Source organism: Anolis carolinensis, chromosome 4, assembly GCF_035594765.1.
Source record: "Anolis carolinensis isolate JA03-04 chromosome 4, rAnoCar3.1.pri, whole genome shotgun sequence".
NCBI classification, from domain to species: domain Eukaryota; kingdom Metazoa; phylum Chordata; class Lepidosauria; order Squamata; family Dactyloidae; genus Anolis; species Anolis carolinensis.
This window is the reverse complement of record NC_085844.1, coordinates 30,443,829-30,465,442: the sequence shown is the minus strand read 5'-3', so window position 1 is coordinate 30,465,442 and position 21,614 is coordinate 30,443,829. Positions and strand designations below refer to the sequence as shown.

General features: G+C 39.4%; 2 protein-coding genes across 3 annotated transcripts in view; one reads left to right on the top strand and one right to left on the bottom strand.

The window, feature by feature from the left end:
* Positions 1-701, top strand: part of ints8 (integrator complex subunit 8) — a 28,523-nt gene extending 27,822 nt beyond the window's left edge. Inside the window, exon 28 of the mRNA XM_062980162.1 lies at positions 478-701. Coding sequence (XP_062836232.1) covers positions 478-594 — 117 coding nt within the window. The 3' untranslated portion in view covers positions 595-701. The remainder of the gene's footprint in view (positions 1-477) is intronic.
* ccne2 (cyclin E2) lies at positions 635-21,009 on the bottom strand. Of its 2 annotated transcripts, none has more exons than XM_062980164.1 (12): positions 20,913-21,009; positions 16,896-16,933; positions 16,072-16,168; positions 15,803-15,853; positions 13,614-13,765; positions 11,254-11,389; positions 9,763-9,909; positions 7,971-8,066; positions 6,944-7,078; positions 4,484-4,595; positions 2,751-2,905; positions 635-1,658 (listed from the first exon to the last, which is right to left on the bottom strand). In XM_062980164.1, the coding sequence occupies exons 2-12, from the start codon at positions 16,907-16,909 to the stop codon at positions 1,560-1,562; spliced, it is 1,194 nt and encodes a 397-aa protein (XP_062836234.1). In that variant the 5' UTR covers positions 16,910-16,933; positions 20,913-21,009; the 3' UTR covers positions 635-1,559. The 2 variants fall into 2 exon arrangements, with proteins under 2 accessions (XP_062836234.1, XP_062836235.1); XM_062980165.1 differs by having other exon boundaries at positions 16,072-16,165; positions 20,913-20,981.
* Positions 21,010-21,614: the final 605 nt, after the last annotated feature.

The following is a 21,614-nucleotide window of genomic DNA, read 5'->3' as shown; positions in this document are numbered from 1 at the left end:
ATGTGCATTAGGCTGAAATCCTTTTAAAGACTAATACAGCAGAGCTTTGCTGTATTGGTTATTTGGAAACATGCATTATAGCTCTTGTACAACTGTTTATCACTACCCTGAAAACATAGCTTCTTAATGAGATTTTGAATGCATTATAAATGTCAAACAGCATTCATTGAGGCATCCAAAATCTCATGCGTGGCTTGACAGCAAAGGATTTTGTTTTTTGTGGCAATAAACCAGGAAATCCGGCACTGTATACAATTATTGCAAAGAGCTATGGAAAATCAGAACTGTGGTTAGCTCTTCCTTTAGATGCCTTGTTATGATTTGATTGTTTCTGGCTTAGGGCCCTCCCAAAACAGTGGAAATTACCCCAGATGACTGCTTTGGCTGGAGTTTTTATAGTTTGTTGTGTTGCTGCTTTAAAGTATGCAGATTCTAAATGTTAGATTCAAATTCATATTGATATGTTTCTGTATTTAGATTAAAGCTATTGGACAGACTGAGCTGAATTCTAGTAATCCAGAAGAAGTCCTACAGCTGGCTGCTCAGAGACGGAAGAAGAAGTTTCTTCAAGCAATGGCAAAACTGTACTTTTAGTGTATTAAGTTATCGCATAGTGAGATGGAACATTACCAGCTGCAAGATACTCCCAATATTTTATTTAACTCATGACACTTTTTTTACAATACATATTTATAAACATACTGTGTGGCATTTTCCTATATAGAAAACTTAAAATTCCTCCATTTTTACAAGACTATACAGAGGTATATATTGAAGGTGTATTTTTCACCAACAATATTACCTTTTGTAATGCATTTCAAAGTGGAATGAAGTCTGTTAGCATTAACAGGGATCTACTGTCAGCAGAGCTTAGCTCTTAGTTCTGGCTGTTTACTTTCCCCCCCTTGCATTGTTGGCGTTTGTTTGCATACAGACAATATGGTAGCACCTCATGTCAGAAAAGGCAGTATGTATCATAGAAGAACTTTCTTCACTTATGAGCAGTTCTTGCCCTGTAAGATTATAGCTCACATTAAGAGTCTCCTCATGCATTTGTAATGGCAGATAAAGTCAATTTCATTCCATTCCATAGCTACACAAGTTTGTGTACTGAAACAGGAAGGTTGACATGAACATTATAGATTTCATAATGGGGCTTTGTGCCAAGATTTGACCTCTTAAGGGAAGTTTGTTCATTTAGATTGCACAGATCTTTTTCAACACAGAAATGGGCCGATGTGTCGCCAGTTCTCTTGTCATGTTATGGAAACGCATTGCTTAGCTTACAATGCAGCTAAAACACTAAGACTTAACCAACACCCCTTACCAAATTCAAAATCAAAGAGATTAAAGATTCATAGTTGTGGATTTAACTGCTCCACGGTTCTGGTTTGGGAGAAGAGCTGGTTCAGCTGCAAACTGGAAGGAACAGGACGGTTGCATCTGGATCTTGTTTCATAGTCTTCCACATTTCTCAGCGTGTAAAAGTTCCATGTGTGTTTTTTCAGAAGTCTAAAACAGTTCCTGGACTGAGCATGTTATCTGTGAATACTTGCATTTCACTTCTCAGAGCTCTTTGGCGGAGTAATAATTCCTCCTGTAGACACTGGCGATCGCTGGCTTGGTCCTGTAACTTCTATTTCGTAATGAACTTCATCCTGTTCAATGAAAAGTAATCGGTGCTGCAAAACCACTTGTGCATTGCTACATCTGCAATTCTATTGGCAATTTATAATGTGCTTCAGATTTATATTGGAGAGAAGTAAACCTATAGACCCTTGAAGCAATTGTTCCTTGGCCCAATAATAATCATTTCAGGTCATCACATCAAGAACACTGTGCGTATGTTAAGAGCTTGGGCAAACTGCCCAATGAGCAATTCAGATAGCTGATGCTAGGCAAGTCAGCCATCGCTTACTTTACCTGGTCACTAATAAATACTTTTAAAAAAAATTAGGTACTTTTCCCTAGCACAAACCATGTGCTGCAAACAAAAAAAGATTTTGTCCAGAGCTGGCTGATTGCTAGGTTACTTATCGAGCCACAGTATGGCATAGTGGCTTGAGCGCTGGACTATGACTCAAGACCACAGTTGGAGCTATTACTTGGCCATGAAAACCACTGAGAGGGTGATCGTGAGTAAATCACACACCCAGTCTCAGAAAACCCCGAAACAGCATTGTCATAAATTAGAGGCAACTTGAAGGTACAGAACCAACAAGGAATTACAGTAGAGTCTCACTTATCCAACATAAACGGGCTGGCAGAATGTTGGATAAGCGAATATGTTGGATAATAAGGAGGTATTAAGGAAAAGCCTATTAAACATCAAATTAGCTTATGATTTTACAAATTAAGCACCAAAACATCATGTTAGACAACAAATTTGGCAGAAAAAGTAGTTCAATACACAGTAATGCTATGTAGTAATTACTGTATTTATGAATTTAGCACCAAAATATCATGATATATTGAAAACATTGACTACAAAAATGCGTTGGATAATCCAGAATGTTGGATAAGTGAGTGTTGGATAATTGAGACTCTACTGTACTTCAAATTGCACTCCAATGCTATAGAGATAGGAGTTTGCCAGCTGGGTTTTTACAAATATGTTTGTCAAGTTGCAGATAACTATGCAGATCACTGTGGTTGGACTAGACATAGCGGCCTCCCTTCACGCTGAGGAACATTATTTTCAATGGAAACCAAGCTCATGTAGAGCCCAGAGCGATAAGAACGGCACTTACCAGCATATCCAAATAATTTATGTGAGTCTGTATATTGTGTCTGTCTTCGGCTGCAATCTTCTTGAAGTTCTTCAATTTCACCGGGTATTTTTTTGCTACCCGAAAAAATGGCTCCATCCATTCTACACATTCTGCAATGCTATCCCATTCCAAGCCTAAAAGGAAAAAAATGCAATTTTATTTGTTGATATTTGAACTGAAGCATACGGCATACGAAGGCTGTGGATGCTAGGAGACCAAGGTTCATATTCTGAAAGCCCAATGAGAAAACAGCTAATACAAAATAGAATTTTACCATTATTTTTCGTTTCTAAAAATTTGCCACTTCAGATTTAATATGCTTTGCCATTTATGGACACAACTTAGAGGAGCATGAGTTCAAGAACTGCATGGATATGGCCTTGCTCTTTCTTTAGATGTTCCTAGTACAACTTTCAGCTCCTTCAATTCAGGCTCCATCTACACCACCATATAATGCTGTTAAACTGCTTTATATGTCAGTGTAGACGAGGGCCTTGGTTTCCAGTTTATGGTTGGTATGAAGGTAACAAGATTTGGCCACAACTCATTCCAGCAACAAAGCTACCTAGAAAGAGAAAATGCTGCTCTTCTTTTCAAAAGGACATTTCTGGGATCAGAGCACATACTGGAAAAACATTTAGAAGAGGGAAGGACTTTTGCATAAGGACAGGAATAATTTGTTGACGGTCCAAATCAGAACTATAAGAATAATTTAATTTCTGCTCAAACTCTTTTTCTGCAGCTGGAAGAAAAAATAGATTGATAATGCTTTTTTCTAGGATACAGTAGTTTTAGAAAATTGCCTAACAGATAAAGGAACTTAGAAAAACAGGCTCATGAGTAAAAAAACAGATCACAGTCCATTGTTGTATTGACTGAATTTCAGCAAGAACTATGTTCAGATCGGCTACTCTACTAATAGCTTGGGATTAAGCCATCCAAGCTAAAACACAAACAGCACAGGAAAATAGAAAGATCAGACATTTTAAGAAGTGAAACCAAAGCAATCAATTGGTGCCACCCCCTTCCTCACCGCACACAATTCAATGTTAATATTGTCTGTTACTAGAAAATATTTAAAGCATTTTGAAAAGAAATGGGGTAGGGATATTTAGGTGACAGGAAGTGGCCAGTAATGATGAAGACATTACTAAAGCTAAGTTGCTAATAGGTAAGGTGACAAGAGCATGCAGAAGAGGTGAGGAAGTGGAAGGTATACAAATACGGCTTTAATCCTTTTGAGTGTAACTCCACATTCATGGGGATATGCAGTGGCTCCACTAGTGTTGCACAAACCAATATGCATGCATTTCTGTATGGCCAGTTAACATACTTTTACATTAGCTTTGCATGTGCAACTTACATCTACAGTACTGAACTGAATGCAAGCATTCTGTGTCCATCAAAAATGCTGAACGGCTTCCGTACGGAATTTGTAATCAAGCAGCCTAAATGGCAATACTTCTCCCCCCACTCTCCAGTGATTAGAACAGGAGAAGGAGATAGAAGGAGATAGATGCCACATAAAATGACATGGAGAGCTGGGTTCAGCCTACAGGTCTTCAGTTTACCTCTTTTATTTAGGGTCTATTTCTATTGGTTTTCAAAACTTTATTGTCATTTGTTATGTCTATGCATGCATTACCAAGTCAGACATACTTACAAGAGCTAAAACAGAACTGAAATGTACAAGGAATATCATTTCACCATACCTGTAACTTTATTGACTACTACTATTGAGGTATAATAACACAGTGCAGCTGCTGCTAATATTCTATACTGGAAATCCAGAGAATTGACATCCAGAATACAGATATCTAAAAGCTGTAAAAAGAAATCACATAAAGGAGTTAGAAACTACGTTATATCCAGTCCATTTAAATATCCCAACAAGTGCAACACCAAATAACTCAGCTAATCATTGTAGCCTTATTTCACAGTCCCAAAAAATATATCAATTACACACTCTAGAAATAGCAGCTGCAAGATAAAGCTCATGCTGACTAAACTATTAAACTGTGCTTTCCCCACAAGTCTGCAAATCTTAGCCTTTAAAGCAGAATTATCCTGAAGACTGCTGAAATCAAAAGATTTTAAATCTTGATTTTAATAACCAGGTTAACAGATTTTAATAACCAGGTTAAACATCTCCAAATTATTGCAAGGGCAGGCAGATATCAGCCGTGGGATCAACTATTTCTTTTAAACATTGTAATATGTATCCTTTATAGAAATACATTTTAATATGTGTATTTGTGGTATTGTTACAATGTTTATGTGTTTTAATTATTCTGTAACTTGCCTCGAGCCACGAGAGGTAAGAAAGATTATTATTATTATTATTATTATTATTATTATTATTATTGACACAAAGACTTAGTATGACACAGCAAACGAGATATATATGCTGGATTTCGTATTACAAAATCACAAGTCGAACACTTCCCAAGTGTTTAGGACTGTGTGATGCATTTTTGGATGATGTGTGCAAATCCCAGTAAGGTGGACTTTTGCAGTTGACAGATCGTAATTTTATCAATGTTTATTGTTTCCAAATGCCGACTGAGATCTTTTGGCACGGCACCCAGTGTGCTGATTACTGGTTTATGCCAGAGCCTTTGCAGTTCGATCTTGATATCCTGATAACGGCTGAGTTTTTTCTGTTGTTTTTCATCAATTCGACTGTCACCTGGTATGGTGACATCAATAATCCAAACTTTTTTCTTTTCCACAACCATGAGGTCTGGTGTGTTGTGTTCCAAAACTTTGTCAGTCTGGATTCGGAAGTCCCACAGTATTTTTGTGTGTTCATTTTCCATTACCTTTGCAGGATTATTATTATTATTATTATTATTATTATTATTATTATTATTATTATTATTATTAGAATTCCAAAAGAGCCAGTGACAAACGACAGTTGTTGAAGGCTTTCATGGCCAGAACAAGTGGGTTGCTGTGAGTTTTCCAGGTTGTATAGCCATGTTCCAGAAGCATTCTTTCCTGATGTTTTGCCTGCATCTATGGCAGGCATCCCCACAAGTTGTGAGGTATGTTGGAAACTAGGCCAGTGGGGTTTATATATCTGTGGAATGTTCATGGTGGGAGAAAGAACTCTTGTCTGTTAGAGGCAGGTGTGAATGTTTCAATTGGCCACCTTGATTTGCAGTGAATAGCCTTTCAGCTTCAAGATCTGGCTGCTTACTGCCTGGAAGAATAGCTGAAAAGCTATTCAATGATAATCAAGGTGGCCAATTGAAGCATTCACACTTGTATGTGTATTTTATAGAAATGATACATAATAATATTAATAGTGGTTCTTGTTATTATTTATTATCTGCCTTTCTTTTCAGCTCGAGATGAGGCACAACATAGTTAAATATGTCTATAAAATCACATATTAAAACATAGTTAAAATGCAACCACAAAAGCATGCATTAAAACATACACATATTAAAACACATGAGACAAAATTCCAACACAATAAACATAGAATGCGATTTAAAAGTCATAGTTAAAATGAACTGAATGTTTTAACTGTGTTGAGCCCCACCTTGAGTCATGATAAGAGGCAAGTAACAAACTATTATTATTAATATTATTACTACTACTACTACTACTACTACCACCACCACCATTAAGCACAAAAGCAATTCCCTACTTGTTTTCACAGCAGCTCTTATAGAGAGAGATATATCAATTAAAATATAAACAATGTTCTTTCTGTAAAGGGCAAAAAGGGACACTAATTATTTTGAAATTGAAGCATTAAGAGCATTAAGTGATCAGAAAGATTGAGTCCCTCTCAAATGGACATACGTCCTTCACATAAATGTGACCGACATGTTTTGTACTCCAAGCAGTTGTTCCTGAGAACAATGAGATTACAGTGTTCTCTTAAGAGACAAATTGGCATAGTCCAAGCCGTACAGTGAGTGCAGGATAAGAAGAAAAGCTATAGACAGTTGTCTAAGCAAGAACCTAATATATTTCCAGCAAGTGGCTGGAAGCATACTTTGCAATGTCACCCAGAGACCCATATTGTATTTTTTAAAAAATTGAAGCTGCCTCTGCTCTGACCGGCAGCTGATCTAAGCAGAAAAGATCTTTTCCTCTTGATCTGCATTGCTCACTTAATGCTATGATACACCATATAGACTGGAACAGGAACTCACCTGTGCTATTTCAATAAACTTTTCCTGAGAATACTGAGGTAGCAGCACCTTTGGAGCGTCTTTGACTGCATCCACTTGGAGATAAAGGTTCAACCAAGAGACTATTGTTTCTGGACACAGCTCCCACTTTAGAGCCTGCAGAACATCGTAACCAAGGCATTAGAATAATGCAGTAGTTAAACATGTAGCGGCTGAATATTTACAATCATAGAAAGTCAAGTTAACTTGTTCTCACTGAACTGTAGCATACAAAAGGGTTTTGTAGCTCCCTAGAGACAAAGTTGATAGCATAAACTTTTGTAGACTAAGGCTGGATCTACACTGTCATATAATGCAGTTTGAAACTGAATTACGTATATGGTCAAGTTTTGACCTATATAAAGCAGTTCAGTCCAGTTCAAACTGCATGATATGGCTTCTGTAAATCCAGACTTAATCTACTCCATCAGGTACACTGCTAATAGCTTCATTCTCTCAGTTAATCTCTAAAATACAGTACTACAATATTATTTTGCAAGCTGATATTCCAGACTAATTGAAATGATTTTATATTCTCCTCCCAGTGAACTTTGGTATTAGCCAGTGCAATAGACCTGTTTTTGTATGATGCTGGTGACAATTCAGAGATTTTTCCACTCTTGCCCTTTTCCAGCATATTAAGATTTTTCATGTAAAGCTGTGAAGGAAGAGGGGTTGCATGAAGCATGAGCCTCATGTTTTGTTTATGCAACACAGACTTGTAATCTCTGCATCTGTTGTTTTGCAAGATAAAACCCTTGCTTCAGGAAATCTATCCAAGTGCTCCGATTTCTCAGAATGAATCCCTTTCCAGGTCAATTGTTCCCATTAACAGATCAAAACAAAAATAGTTTTGCCATAAAGCCATGCAAGAGGTTTCCTAGGAAATGTTTATACTATTGATCAAATCTATGTGAGCTTGCCTCTAGCAATCCTTCCATTTATTCCTATTAAAAAGGCAAAAGAGCAATTCCTAGAGCAACACTAGTAATAGCACCTTATTTTTTACCTTCAGTACAATGAGTTCCATTCTTACAATATCTTCTTCACTGCAAGCACCATCAGTAACGTAAGCAAATTCCTGTAATTTGGGTGCATAGATCTCCTTGTTAAAAGAAAGAAGGAAAGACCAAATAAAGTGTTAATAACAGAGTACAGTGAATGTACAAACTGCTGAATAGAGCACTCATCAATCCTACTCAGTTATGGCTTTCATGTATGTATTCTATTGTGCTTTATTGTAATTGCCTGGCCTTGGCCCCATGTTAGCTGCCTCGAGTCCCTTCGGGGAGATGAAGGCGGGATACAAAAATAAAGTTGTTGTTGTTGTTATTATTCAACGTTAGAGACTGGATGCCCAATTCAGATGTTATTTTCAGGTCCAAGCAATCATTCATTGACATATTGTGAGCTGGGTCACATGCACTCATTTATATTTATTTATTTATTTACAGCATTTATATTCCGCCCTTCTCACCCCAAAGGGGACTCAGGGCGGATCACATTACACATATAGGCAAACATTCAATGCCTTTTAACATAGAACAAAGACAAGACAAACATAGGCTCTGAGTGGGCCTCGAACTCATGACCTCCTGGTCAGAGTGATTCATTGCAGCTGGTTGCAGCTGGCTTGCTCTCCAGCCTGCGCCACAGCCCCGGGCCTTATATAACTTATATAATCCCTTCTTCATGTGATTAACTGTACGGTCATATTTAGAAACATGAACTAAGGTTCAAACCCTGCCCAACATATGAACCAGTTCACAGAAATGATGCTTCCATGCAAATCACAATATGTTACAAAGTGAAGTTCAGACCAAATATGCCAATAGTAACCACAATTAGACAGGATTGCAGTAATAAGCTCAGTCTATCCTAAGCATGGACAAACTTCGGCCCTCCAGGTGTTTGGACTTCAACTCACATAATTCTGGCTGTTAGGAATTGTGGCAGTTGAAGTCTAAAACACCTGGCTGAAGTCTGCCCATGCCTGGGTTAAAACAACCCCCTTATATGAGATATATACATACACATAAATTGTAATACAAAATTGATGGGGACACAACAGATCTCATTAAAACCTTTCAATTCATATATTTTTAATATGATTTATTGCTTATTTCACATAGACTCAGAGGCCACGCGACACACCTAAACACTGCAGCCAACACATGCGTTGCAACACAGAGTTTGGAAATCAGAAAGGCACATATAACTAAGATGAGATCGTTAGGTGTGTATTAAACTACCAAGAGTATTTATTTATATCTTGTAGGCATTGTAGCAAGTCATGTTTTGCATAGTTCCTGTGCAATTAGGAGCAGTCTGCAATGAATCCCACTCAGCCATTAAGCTTGATGGAAAAATTTTAGGTCAGTCACCATCTCTCAACCTGTATTACTTGAGTTAAGATTAACAAAAGCTTAGCTAGTAAATATCATTGCACCTCTCCAATGGCAATCAAGGCTAACCTGCCAAAAACCACTATAAGTATAGGAATTGCAATTTAAAACAGTTCAGACTCTGCTCAATAATAAGTCAACTTCCCACATTTTCTTAGATGCTGCATCAAATGAACGTCTGGGAAATATGTATTGGAGTTAAATGTTTTTATTGGATTGGGCTGAATATTCAGCTTCTGCGTATACTACCCTTAAAGCCTTTTTCCCATCTGGATGAAGGTATCATTTATACATCCTTAAAATTAAAACAGTAAATTCAACACAGTTACAGGGTTTAAAAGGTTACACTGCCAGATATATAAGTGGAAATCGCTACACACACAAAAAGCAACTTACTTCAAGCTTGGCAGCAATGAAGAGTGTTGTAATTCCTATGAGCTGAAGCATTGTTTTGTTTATGTTTTTTTGAGTCAGCATGAACCTGTCAAAAAAGTCTTGCGCCAAGTAAAAAGTTTCCCTGTGGAGCGTATATACTTCACACACCTGTAACAGAATGAACTTCATTTTATTTAGTCGCTAAACTGGAAACAATATCCTGAACAACAGAGCAGAAACATTTTCATTCTTTGTTTATCTTTGCTTACATTTTTAAACCAATGTTTTGAACACAATACAAGAAAATGAAACAAATTATGCTGCTTATACACAGCAGGATTTCTAAAACGTATCTCTGTCATAAGAGATACTCGTGATCCTTCCAAAATGTTTCCAGTTTCAGAAGCCACACTTTATATAAAAAAATTAAAGTTTACAAATAGCAATGGTTATTTCCAGTACAAAACTGATTCCTTGTAATACATCCAAGTAAAAACATTGTAAGACAGAAGTTTGCTTTATCAGCATTAGACCTTTTGCTGAAGTGCACAATTTCTCTCTAGAGATGTAATGGTGATCAATACAGCCAACTAAATAAATTATTCTATTAGTCAATTAGTATAGAACAAACTATTCAGTTCCAATTCTATTAGTAGTGTTTCCCAACAAACATTTACAAATTCAGATGGTTGACTGATATTATTAATTATTATAATACATCTGGGTTTTTTTTGTTCTATTGTAAATTGTAGGTATGCTGTTTTTATTTGATCATGTTGTTCAGACTTTGCCTCATGAAAGCTGCCCTGAGTCCCCTTGGGGGAGATGGTGGCAGGGTATAAAAAAAGTATTATTATTATCATTATCATTATCATTATCATAAATAATGCTTCTAGCACAGCAGCAATAGCAGATTCGATTATCAATATAGATACTAAATGGTATATATTGCCATAGTGCACTCATAGTTGATAAGTACACTGTTATATTGAAAATGGTAAACATTTTTGTTCTGGACCCATCAATTTATCCAAAGTATTAATCCCACTATGTGACCACTTCTTTCCATAAGAAGGGATGTCTCACAATCTTCAATTTAAGTTTGCCCTTTAGAATTGGTTTAGCATAACTTTGTCCTTTAGAGTTGGTTTAGACCCGATGGTGAAATGGGTTAAACCCTTGTGCCAGCAGGCCTGCTGACTGAAAGGTTCGAATCCGGAGAGTGGGGTGAGCTCCTCTCTGTCAGCTCCAGCTTCCCATTCAGGATATGAGAGAAGCCTCCCACAGGATGGTAAAACATCCGGGTGTTCCCTGGGCAACGTCCTTGCAGACAGCCAATTCTCTCACACCAGAAGTCACTCCTGACATGAAAATAAGCTATTTAAATAAATAAAATAACTATTTAAATAAATCTGCAATTGACAGGAAATTGTACAGCAAGGCACCCTGAAAACAAAAGACCGAGGGAGGCCTCTTGTATAACTCATATCACATTCGCATTTCAGTACTTACCTCCAGAAGCCAGTCAAGTAAGATTGATCTCATGTGTGGCTGCAGGTTCGTGTGTAGAGAGGTAAAATGCTTGCAGTGCGAATATTTGCTTTCTTTTTTGAGAATATTGAGCCAGACATCTTTAGAACTGCCCCAACTGAAACCAAAAGAGATATTTAAATTTTGGTACAGGAAAAAAAACCATGTTTGTCAGTATAACAGTAACAAGACCAACTTGGCAAAAAATTACTGTTCTGACAAACTTTGATCTGGTGGATGCAGTGTATTTTTCCTAGTTTATATAATCTTAACCTTACAAAGTAGCCCTAGTTAGAGCTTATGCAGATTTTCATGTCAATGGTCAGCCAGTTAAGTATATTGTTTAATAAACTGGTAGCTGCCTTCCAAGTAAAATAAGTTACAATAACTGTGGAAGTTGGTGACCCTGTATAAAATTCAGAGAAAAGGAAAAATAGGAAATAGTGGATTTTATGTTACATTAAATATAAATGGCTGTGCATCAGTTTTTCTGTAGAATACAATTCTAAGCTATACGACCGTATTTCTTTGAGTGTAAGATGCCACTGATTGTAAGATACACCCTAATTTCATTACCACCTCCACCAACATACATACATAAGATACACTTACAATCCTAAAATGCACCCCATTTTAGGATGTTTAAATAGGGGGGGGGGGCGGCATCTGCTTCTTTTTAGCAAGACCATTGGAACTTTGAGTGGAGTGGGAAGTAGGTCTACCTGAGATACAGTATCCACACTCTTGGTAAAACTATTTTAAATGATACAAAATTTGAGATTGCAAATGAGGGAAATACATGGTCTTTCATTTTCCAACATGGCTTTATTCCAGGGTCCCTGAACTGTTGGACTCCTTATTTCTTCACAACCTTTCTCTCTGGGATGCCTTCTTATTGGGCAGTTTGGCCCACATGATTCTCAGGATCATGTTCCAAACAGTGGGCACATGACATTGGAAACATACTTTGATTGGACGTGGATTTGAGGAAACTATGCCAGTTCCTATTGGCTGGGTTAGTGGGGAGGGAATCACACAATCCACATGCCTTAGAATTTCCAGACATGTTGCTCAATTTGACAGATATCAATCATTTTGTCAGGTGTCAATCCTTTTAATAGGCCATCCATCATTCTTGATAATAGGCATCAAAATTATCTATAATTTTGACAGGAGCTTCACCTCCCTAATATTTGACCACCTCCAACAGCTTCCATCTAGATCAGTGGTTCTCAACCTGTGGGTCCCCAGATGTTTTGGTCTTCCAGAAATCCTAACAGCTGGTAAACTGGCTTTCTGAGAGCTGTAGGCCAAAACACCTGGGGATCCACAGGTTGAGAATCATTGATCTAGACAGAAGCTTGGGCTGCTTTAAATTTGGAAAGTCTGTCACAGATCTCTCATTTCACATTTGCCTTATATACTCATGCATGTATAAATCAGCCTCATGTAGAAGTCGAAGGCAGTGTTGGGGGCCAAAATTAAGGATTTCGATATGAGGGCCCATTCCACAGAGAGGGGAAATCATTAATGACGAATCATTTCCCCACCCAGACATTCAATGGATGCTGCAGTCCAACCATATCTGGAGAGCCATATGTTCCTCCTCCTGCTCACCACATATGAAATGTATTAATCCAGATCTCTCTTCAAAGTTACACAGATCAAACAGGCTATACAGCAACAGTAAAGACTTTCTGTATATATTTCAGATTTCAATACTAATGTCAAAAATATGTAGTATGATTTTACATAGGATTTGTACATTAGAACAGTGAAGACAAAGATCACTTAAGTAAAATAAACATTAAATATTAAATAACAAAAAAGGTGTAAACACTAAACTAATCTGGGAATCTGCTATTGCAACACATCCAACAAAGTGGTTTAAAACCAGTATAAAAAAGATTATTTGGTGAATTGCGGCCATGATCTTTTAAAATATTTTACATGAATACACATGTATAAGTATCATCTTCTAAAATGCAACTTAGAATCACAAGAGTTGGAAGAGACTACAGGTCACGCAGTTCTGCCATACAAGAAAAGCGCAATCAAAGCACTCCTGACAAATGGCCATCCAGCCTATTTCAAACCCTCCAAAAAAGGAGCCTCTGACATATTTGTCCATCAAGATTTCACAACTATATTATCTTTTCAACACTGTCCTTGAAAATATCTAAAGCACTGCAGTGAATGGGTAAAAACAAACCCCTCAAAAATCACTTGCATTATTCATTGCATTGGTCCTCTGCATTTTCCAAGTGTAAAAGATAAAGGAATTAATCCTACTGATACAGTGCAGCATAGCAATACAACAAACGCTTTTAATTACAGCTTACCTAAGTTCTGGTAAAGGCGATGGGTTTATGAAGAGGTTTCTAAATCTGTATTGCTTGAATCTGGAGAAGTCAGTGGTTGTTGCTTCTTTGTGAGGAGTTTCTATTATTATACAAGGGGAGATGCCACCTGATATCGTGGAGGGCCAACAGCTCTACAAATGAGATATTGAGAGCTAAGTAATTAAGGACAAGAACATAGGAAACAAGATAACTTCATGATAAATACCATTACCTCTGGGTTGCTGTGTTTTCTGGCTGTATGGCCATGTTCCAGAAGAATTCTCTCCTTACGTTTCACCCACATCTATGGCAGGCATCCCCAAAGATTGTGAGGTCTGTTGGAAACTAGGCAAGTGAGGTTTATATATCTGTGAAATGTTCAAGGTGGGAGAAAGAACTCTTGTCTGTTTGAAGTAAGTGTGAATGTTGCAATTGGCCATGTTGATTAACAATAGTCTTGCAATTTCAAAGCCTGGCTACTTCCCGCCTGGGGGAATCCTTTGTTGGGATGTGTTAGCTGTCACTGATTGATTCATGTCTGGAATTCTCCTGTTTTCAGAGAGTTGCTCTTTATTTACTGGCCTGGTTTTAGAGTTTTTTAATACTGGTAGCCAGATTTTGTTCGTTTTCATTGTTTCCTTTCTGTTGAAACTGTCCACGTGCTTGTGGATTTCAATGGCTTCTCTGTGTAGTCTGACATTGTGGTTGTTGGAGTGGTCCAGCATTTCTGTATTCCCAAATAATATGCTGTGTCCAGGCTGGTTCATCAAGTGCCCTGCTATGACTGACTTCTCTGGTTGAGTTAGTCTGCAGTGCCTTTCACACTCCTTGATACTTGTTTGGGCGCTACACAGAGAAGCCACTCAAATTCACAAGTATGTGGACAATTTCAACAAAAAGGAGGAAAACATGAAAATAAACAAAAACTGGCTACCAGTATTAAAAAAAACTCTAAAACCAGGACAGTAAATAAAGAACACTCAAAACCAGGGGAATGCCAGACAAGAAACAATCAAGGCCAGCTAACACCTCCCAACCCTGGATTCCCCCAGGCAGGAAACAGCCAAGCTTTGAAACTGCCAGGCTATTCAATGTTAATCAAGCTGGCCAATAGCAACATTCACACATGCCTCAAATAGACAAGAGCTCTTTCTCCCACCCTGAACATTCCACAGACATATAGACCCCATTTGCCTCGTTTCCAACAGATCTCACAACCTCTGAGGATGCCTACCACAGATGTGGGTGAAACAGCAGGTGAGAATGCTTCTGGAACATGGCCAGACAGCCCAGAAAACTCACAGCAACCCAGTGATTCCTGCCATGAAAGCCTTCAACACCATTCTCTCTATTCCGTATTTGAGAAAGTTTTCAATACATTGTAAGGAAATCAATAATATTACTGCCTCTTGGAAGTTACATACTAAAGTGGAAGAAAAATAGTTGATGTTATAAGTGCATAAATCCTTATTGACTACACTGTATTAAACATCTGACCAAGATAAAGGAAGGTAGGGGGAAGAAAGAAAATAGAGTAGGAAGGAAGAGAAACGAAAGCTGAAAAGATATGAGGAAAGAAAGGAGAGAGAAAAAATAACAGAAGAAAGAAGGGGTGAAGGGAGGGAAGAAAGAAAAAGAAGAGAAAGGAAAAGAATGAAGGAAGAAGAGGAGTGAAGGTGTATGAAGAAAAGCAATGGAAGAAGGAAGGAAAGAAAGAGAGGGAAACGTTGAGTGAAATGGAGAAAAGAAATAAAGAGCCACTAAGAGTGCCTACCCACCATTACCGGAGAATTGCCATGGAAACATTGTGAAGTAGGTTCCATTTGAGCTGGAGAATGGAGAAAGCAGGCAGGCAACTTTGGCCCTCCGGGTGTTTTGGACTTCAACTCCCACAATTCCTAACAGCCTACCGGCTGTTAAGAATTGTGGGAGTTGAAGTCAAAAACACCCGGAGGGCCGAAGTTTGCCCATGTCTGGTATATACGGTAGTGTTTAAATAGTCCACAGGGCTGTTGAGAATTGCTACTCATAGAAACTTCAAGGAAATACTATTTTTGGTCTGCAGAAAAAGTTGTCCACAAATTCTATAAATAATGACGGCCACAAAAATAAACAAACCAGAGGGGTCTTAGGCGTCCCCATCTTGGAGAACGCAATTATAGGAGAATGTTTATGCAGATCAGCCCTACCTTAATTTCATATTGATGTCTCATGCTGTTTTCTTCCTTTCCCATGGGGTCCTTTGGAAAGCAAAAATAGATGTACACTGATTATGAAGAGCTTTAGTATTGCCAGCACTGTAGACAAAAATTCTCTTCAAAGGAGGAAGTCAACAGATTAAAAGTTTACCTTGGGAAGCACAGTGAGTTTGTGGCTGAGAAATGAATCAGGCATTTTATATTCTTAATCGCAACTATACATTGAATTCTTCCTGAAACTTCTTACAATTGCTACTCACTTGCATTGCTTTCCTTTTTCTATTGTGAAGAGATGCTGGCAGTTCTTGTGGAGATGTATCCTGGCAAGGCTGATGTAGTTTAGCTTGCAAACGGCTGCTGTAGAAAGGGAAAGATATTTTCTCTCATCAAGACTGTATTGTACACTATCTATCTATCTATCTATCTATCTATCTATCTATCTATCTAAAACAAGAATCCCATGGCACTCTGTAACTAACAACTTGATAGCAAAGCCTAACAAAAAGAAAATTCATGATTTCTTGGTTTTTAGGTTTGTTCCTGGGGTTATAATAATATAAATCTTTATTTTTATCCCGCTTTTCTCCTTAAACGGGACCCAAAGAGGCTCACAACATTTAAAAAATAATACAAATCAACCACACATGTAACAATCTATAAAACAACCTTATCTAGGGTGCCAATTCAGAAAACTACTTTGGATGAACTGCATCAGCTCTAGTTTCTCAGATATGTTATCATAGCTTTCTATGGGCGAGCAGATGGCGATTGATAGTGGCATATGTTCTGTATCTCAAAAACTAGAGCTGATAGGGGGAAACTGGAGCCCTTTTTAGAATCAGCAGGTCAGATATACCCACAAACAGGGCTAACATTTGAGGCACCAAAATGTGTGTTGACCAGTAAAATAGCATGTATTGTCATGGACTACAACCCACTTAATATTTTCCATATTTTCAAGTAAAGATATTTATATACTAATGGGGTGGAAGTGTATACAACTAAGTTAAGAAGGATATTAAATGCATAAGTATTGAGGATGTAATTAGACACACTATAATATATTTGAGAAACAGCATGTTACCTGCGTCTTGACATTGTATTAAAATCCCAGATGCTCACCTGTAAATGGGAAAATATTTTACATTAACTTGAAGTGTATACAAAGTATTATTTAGCTCTATTGATGCAAAATCCCCTGTGTATACACACCAGCTGCATATTCCTTCATCTAATGCTCCAGGAAAATCTGAGACCAAGAACAAAAGGGCTGATGCATGAACTCAGGGTAAATACAAATGTGAGTTTCTGAAGATCCTATCAAAGCACAACAATGTATTCTAGCACATCAGCACTCCATTGAGAGGCAGGCATCTATCATCTTTTGATCATTCTTTGCTTGAAACAGGAAGTCCCCTTGGCAAACTAACCATATTGGTCAGTTTCTGGCCTCTGAAAGAAATATTGCACACCTACAATACAGGTATTGAACCAGAAATACAGAGAACTACAACCTTCCAAATTAGGGCCATAACTATGAACTGCCTTGATATTTTCCAAGGTAGCATTTGTTTGCACATTTATATTTACATGAACTGTAAGGTCATTCCCACATTATAGACACATAGAGTGGACCATTGGTATCCGTTGTATGCCAAAGTATTAAATTCCTATTATATAAAATGGCACAGTGAAATAATGTTCCTTATATAAAATGGCAAAGTCAAAACTAGATATATTGGATTTTTTGAAAAATATTTTCAAGCCATGGATGGTTGGATCTGTGAATACAGAAACCATTGATAGGGAAAGCCAATTGTATTGGTCACTTTCAGGTTCCATCTGTTGCCTCTTAATATCAGGCAGTAGCCATTTTGTTCCACTTTCCAGGACTTGCTGAAGGCACTACTATGAGTGTATGTACACCAGGCATGAGAAAACTTGGGCCCTCCAGGTGATTTGGACTTCAACTCCCACAATTTCTAACAGCCTATGTACTCCATTATATAAGGCAGGCCTGGGCAAACTTGGGCCCTCCAGGTGTTTTGGACTTCAACTCCCACAATCCCTGCCGGCTGTTAGGGATTGTGGGAGTTGAAGTCCAAAACACCTGGAGGGCCCAAGTTTGCCCAGGCCTGCCTTATATAATGGAGTACAATTTCTATCTGAACCCCAATATACAGAGGGGAGTATAAAAGTAAAAGGATGCTTGGGCAAAGGGATTTGGGGTGAGTAGAGGGGGGAAGGAAAAGGGGAAGCAATCCCCTTTTAAAAAATGAGAAAATACATCCTATATATTGGGGTGCAGCCTCTATTTGCACCCCAATATAGAAGAAATTGCAAAGGAAGGGGAAGGAGGGAACTTGAAACCAGTTTTCTTCCAAAGAGACCAAACCAAACCTGGCCAAAAGGAGAGTTGGACTAGTGCCCCCCCAAACTGAGCTGCCCCCCTAAATAGGGGGGTGATTTTGAATTGTGGGAAGGCACTCCATTTGCTTTCTAGCTCTATCTCCTGCCTTCTAGCTCCCCAATATATTCCAGGGTGCCCTAATGTGCTCCACTTCAATACATTCCAATGTATTTCAATGCACCGCAATACATTCCAAGGAGCCCCAACGTATTTCAATGCATTCCAATGTACTTTAATGAGCCCCATATACACTCCAATGAACCACAATGCATCCCAGTGTCCCTCAGTGCACCTCAATGAACTTCAGTGTACTCGAATGTACTTCAATGCACCCCAATGTACTCCAATGCGCCCCAACACACTCCAATGTACTTCAGTGTACCTCAGTGTATCTTAATAAACTTCAATATACTCAAATGTACTCCAATGCACCCCAATAGAGCCCAATGCTCACAATGTACTTCAGTGCATCCCAGCATATTTCAGTGTACCTCAATGGACTCCAGTGCTCCCCAAAGGACTTAAGTGCATCCCAATATACCTTAGGGCACTCCAATGTACTGCAATGATATATACACCCTATATATTGGGGTACACTTCTATCTGAACCCCAATATACAGAGGAGAGTATAAAAGTAAAATGATGTTTGGACAAAGGAATTTAGGGTGAGTAGATGGGGGAAGAGGGCAAAAGGGAAGCAGCCCCTTTAAAAGGGAAAATACATCCTATATATTGGGGCGCAGGCTCTATTTGCACCCCAATATAGAGGAAATTTCAAAGGAATGAGAAGAAGGGAACTTGAAACCAGGTTCCCTCCTTCCCTTAGGTTTTCCTCCAAAGAGAGCAAAGCAAACCTGTCCCAAAAAGACAGATGGACTAGTAGTGCCCCTGAAATTGAGCTGCCCCCCCACTAAATATGCGGGTGATTTTTGAATTGGGGGGGAAAGAAGCAACACAATTTGCTTCCTATCTCTATCTCCCACCTTCTAGCTCCCCTCAAGGGGGGATAATTACTCCCTCCCACCTATATTTCTATTTCACCCCATAAGTCCTTCTTATATGTTGATCTGCCCCCCATAAATATGGGGGTCATTTTGATTTGGGGGGGGGGAAGCAACCCAATTCTCTTCCTATCTCTATCTCCCACCTTGTAGCTCCCCTCAAGTGTGGAGAATTACTCCCTCCCACCTATATTTCTATTTCACCCCATAAGTCCTTCTTATATGTTGATCTGCCCCACATAAATATGGGGGCGATTTTGATTTGGGGGAGGGGAAGCAACTCAATTCTCTTCCTATCCCTATCTCCCACCTTCTAGCTCCTCTCAAGTATGGAGAATTACTCCCTCCCACCTATATTTCTATTTCACCCCATAAGTCCTTCTTATATGTTGATCTGCCCTCCATAAATATAGGGGTGGTTTTAATTTGGGGGGGGGAAGCAACCCAATTCTCTTCCTATCCCTATCTCCCACCTTCTAGCTCCCCTCAAGAGGGGATAATTACTCCCTCCCACCTATATTTCTATTTCACCCCATAAGTCCTTCTTATATGTTGATCTGCCCTCCATAAATATAGGGGTGGTTTTAATTTTGGGGGGGGGGGGAAGCAACCCAATTCTCTTCCTATCCCTATCTCCCACCTTCTAGCTCCCCTCAAGAGGGGATAATTACTCCCTCCCACCTATATTTCTATTTCACCCCATAAGTCCTTCTTATATGTTGATCTGCCCTCCATAAATATAGGGGTGGTTTTAATTTTGGGGGGGGGGGGGAAGCAACCCAATTCTCTTCCTATCCCTATCTCCCACCTTTAAGTGTGGAGAATTACTCCCTCCCACATATATTTCTATTTCACCACATAAGTCTTTCTTATATGTGACCCCAAAAGGGGGTGATTTTGAATGGAGGGGGGACGAAGCAACCCAATTTATTTCCTATCCTTATCTCAAACCTTCTAGTTCAAGAGGGGATAATTATTCCCTCCTACCTATATTTCTATTTCACCTCATAAGTCCTTCTTATATGTGACCCCCTAATCCACCCACTTTTTGAGGGGGGAAGAAGGATAGGTTCATGCTTCCCGAAGTCACCCCCAAATTGGGGTCTTAAGCCCCCCCCCAATTCTCACACAGATATAGAGATGTCTTCTGCCGCCCCTTAAATCACATCATGCTCCAAAAAAGAACCCCAAAATTATCAAGGGAGGGAAATGGGGTTAGACTGTAATCGCTGCCTCTTTTGGGGGAAGACAGTGTAGACACCCCCTTTTCCCGCTTAGAATCCTTTCCATTTCCCCCCATTGAGCCCCCCAAAGGTGGATGGGGTTGGGGACCCCATTATTTTCCCCCTTTTCCCCCCATTCAAGGCATTCTCCCTCCAAAATGAAAAAAGCCGGCAAAGTGGAAGGCGGGCAGCCCGCCTTCTTCCCTCCCAACTTCCTTCCTTCCTTTTCCGAAGAGAAGAAAAAAAAAACCCCAGGTTAATACCTTCACCCCCACTTTGGAGAACACCCCTAAATAGACAGACATCCCCCCTAAGAAGAAATAAAGGGGGTACCCCTATTATCCCAACCCATAATAATGGAAGAGACTGCAGTCAAAGGCGGGTCTTAGTCTCCTCCGTGGAGCCCCCCACTCTGCCCTTGACACGCTCCCCAAATCCCCCCAAAGGTCACCCCAAAAGCGCGCACCTCAGCCTCTTCCTCTGCCGCTTGCCGCCCAACCCAGGACTGTCCTCAGCTGGCGCCGGCGCCAAGAGGCTATATAGCGCGCCCCGTGCGCATGCGCAGGCTCATCCCTCCCGTCAGTTCCCGGGCTGAGGATTTCTCCCGCCCAGAGAGAGACCGCGGGACCCCAAAACGGCTCCAAATCACAACAAGCCGCGACAAATAATCATCCTCATCATCACAAAGCCGCAACCAGCAGTCTTTCCCGCCCCAATGCACTTCTTGTACTCCCCTCTGCTGTCACTTTGTGAAATAAAGAGGTTCCTTAAAAAGGTTTAAAAGGGAATCAACCCTTTTAAATGACTTTTAAATTCAAGTTGTTGAGGGGGAAGTGGGTCTGTGGGGATGTGGTGGTTTTGGAGGGAGGCCTGGGGGGAAAAGGGAGTTTCAAGGCCCCTCTTCCTTTCCAACCATGAATCTCAATGTATCCCAAGAGCCAGAGAGAGGAATTGGGGTGCATTGAAGTACACTGCGGTACTTTTAAAGGGATAAAAAGGTAAAGGTTTCCCCTGACGTTAAGTCCAGTCATGACCGACTCTGGGGGTTGGTGCTCATCTCCATTTCTAAGCCGAAGAGCCGGCGTTGTCCGTAGACGCCTCCAAGGTCATGTGGCCGGCATGACTGCATGAAGCGCCTTTTAAAGGGATACAGACCCTTTTATAATGT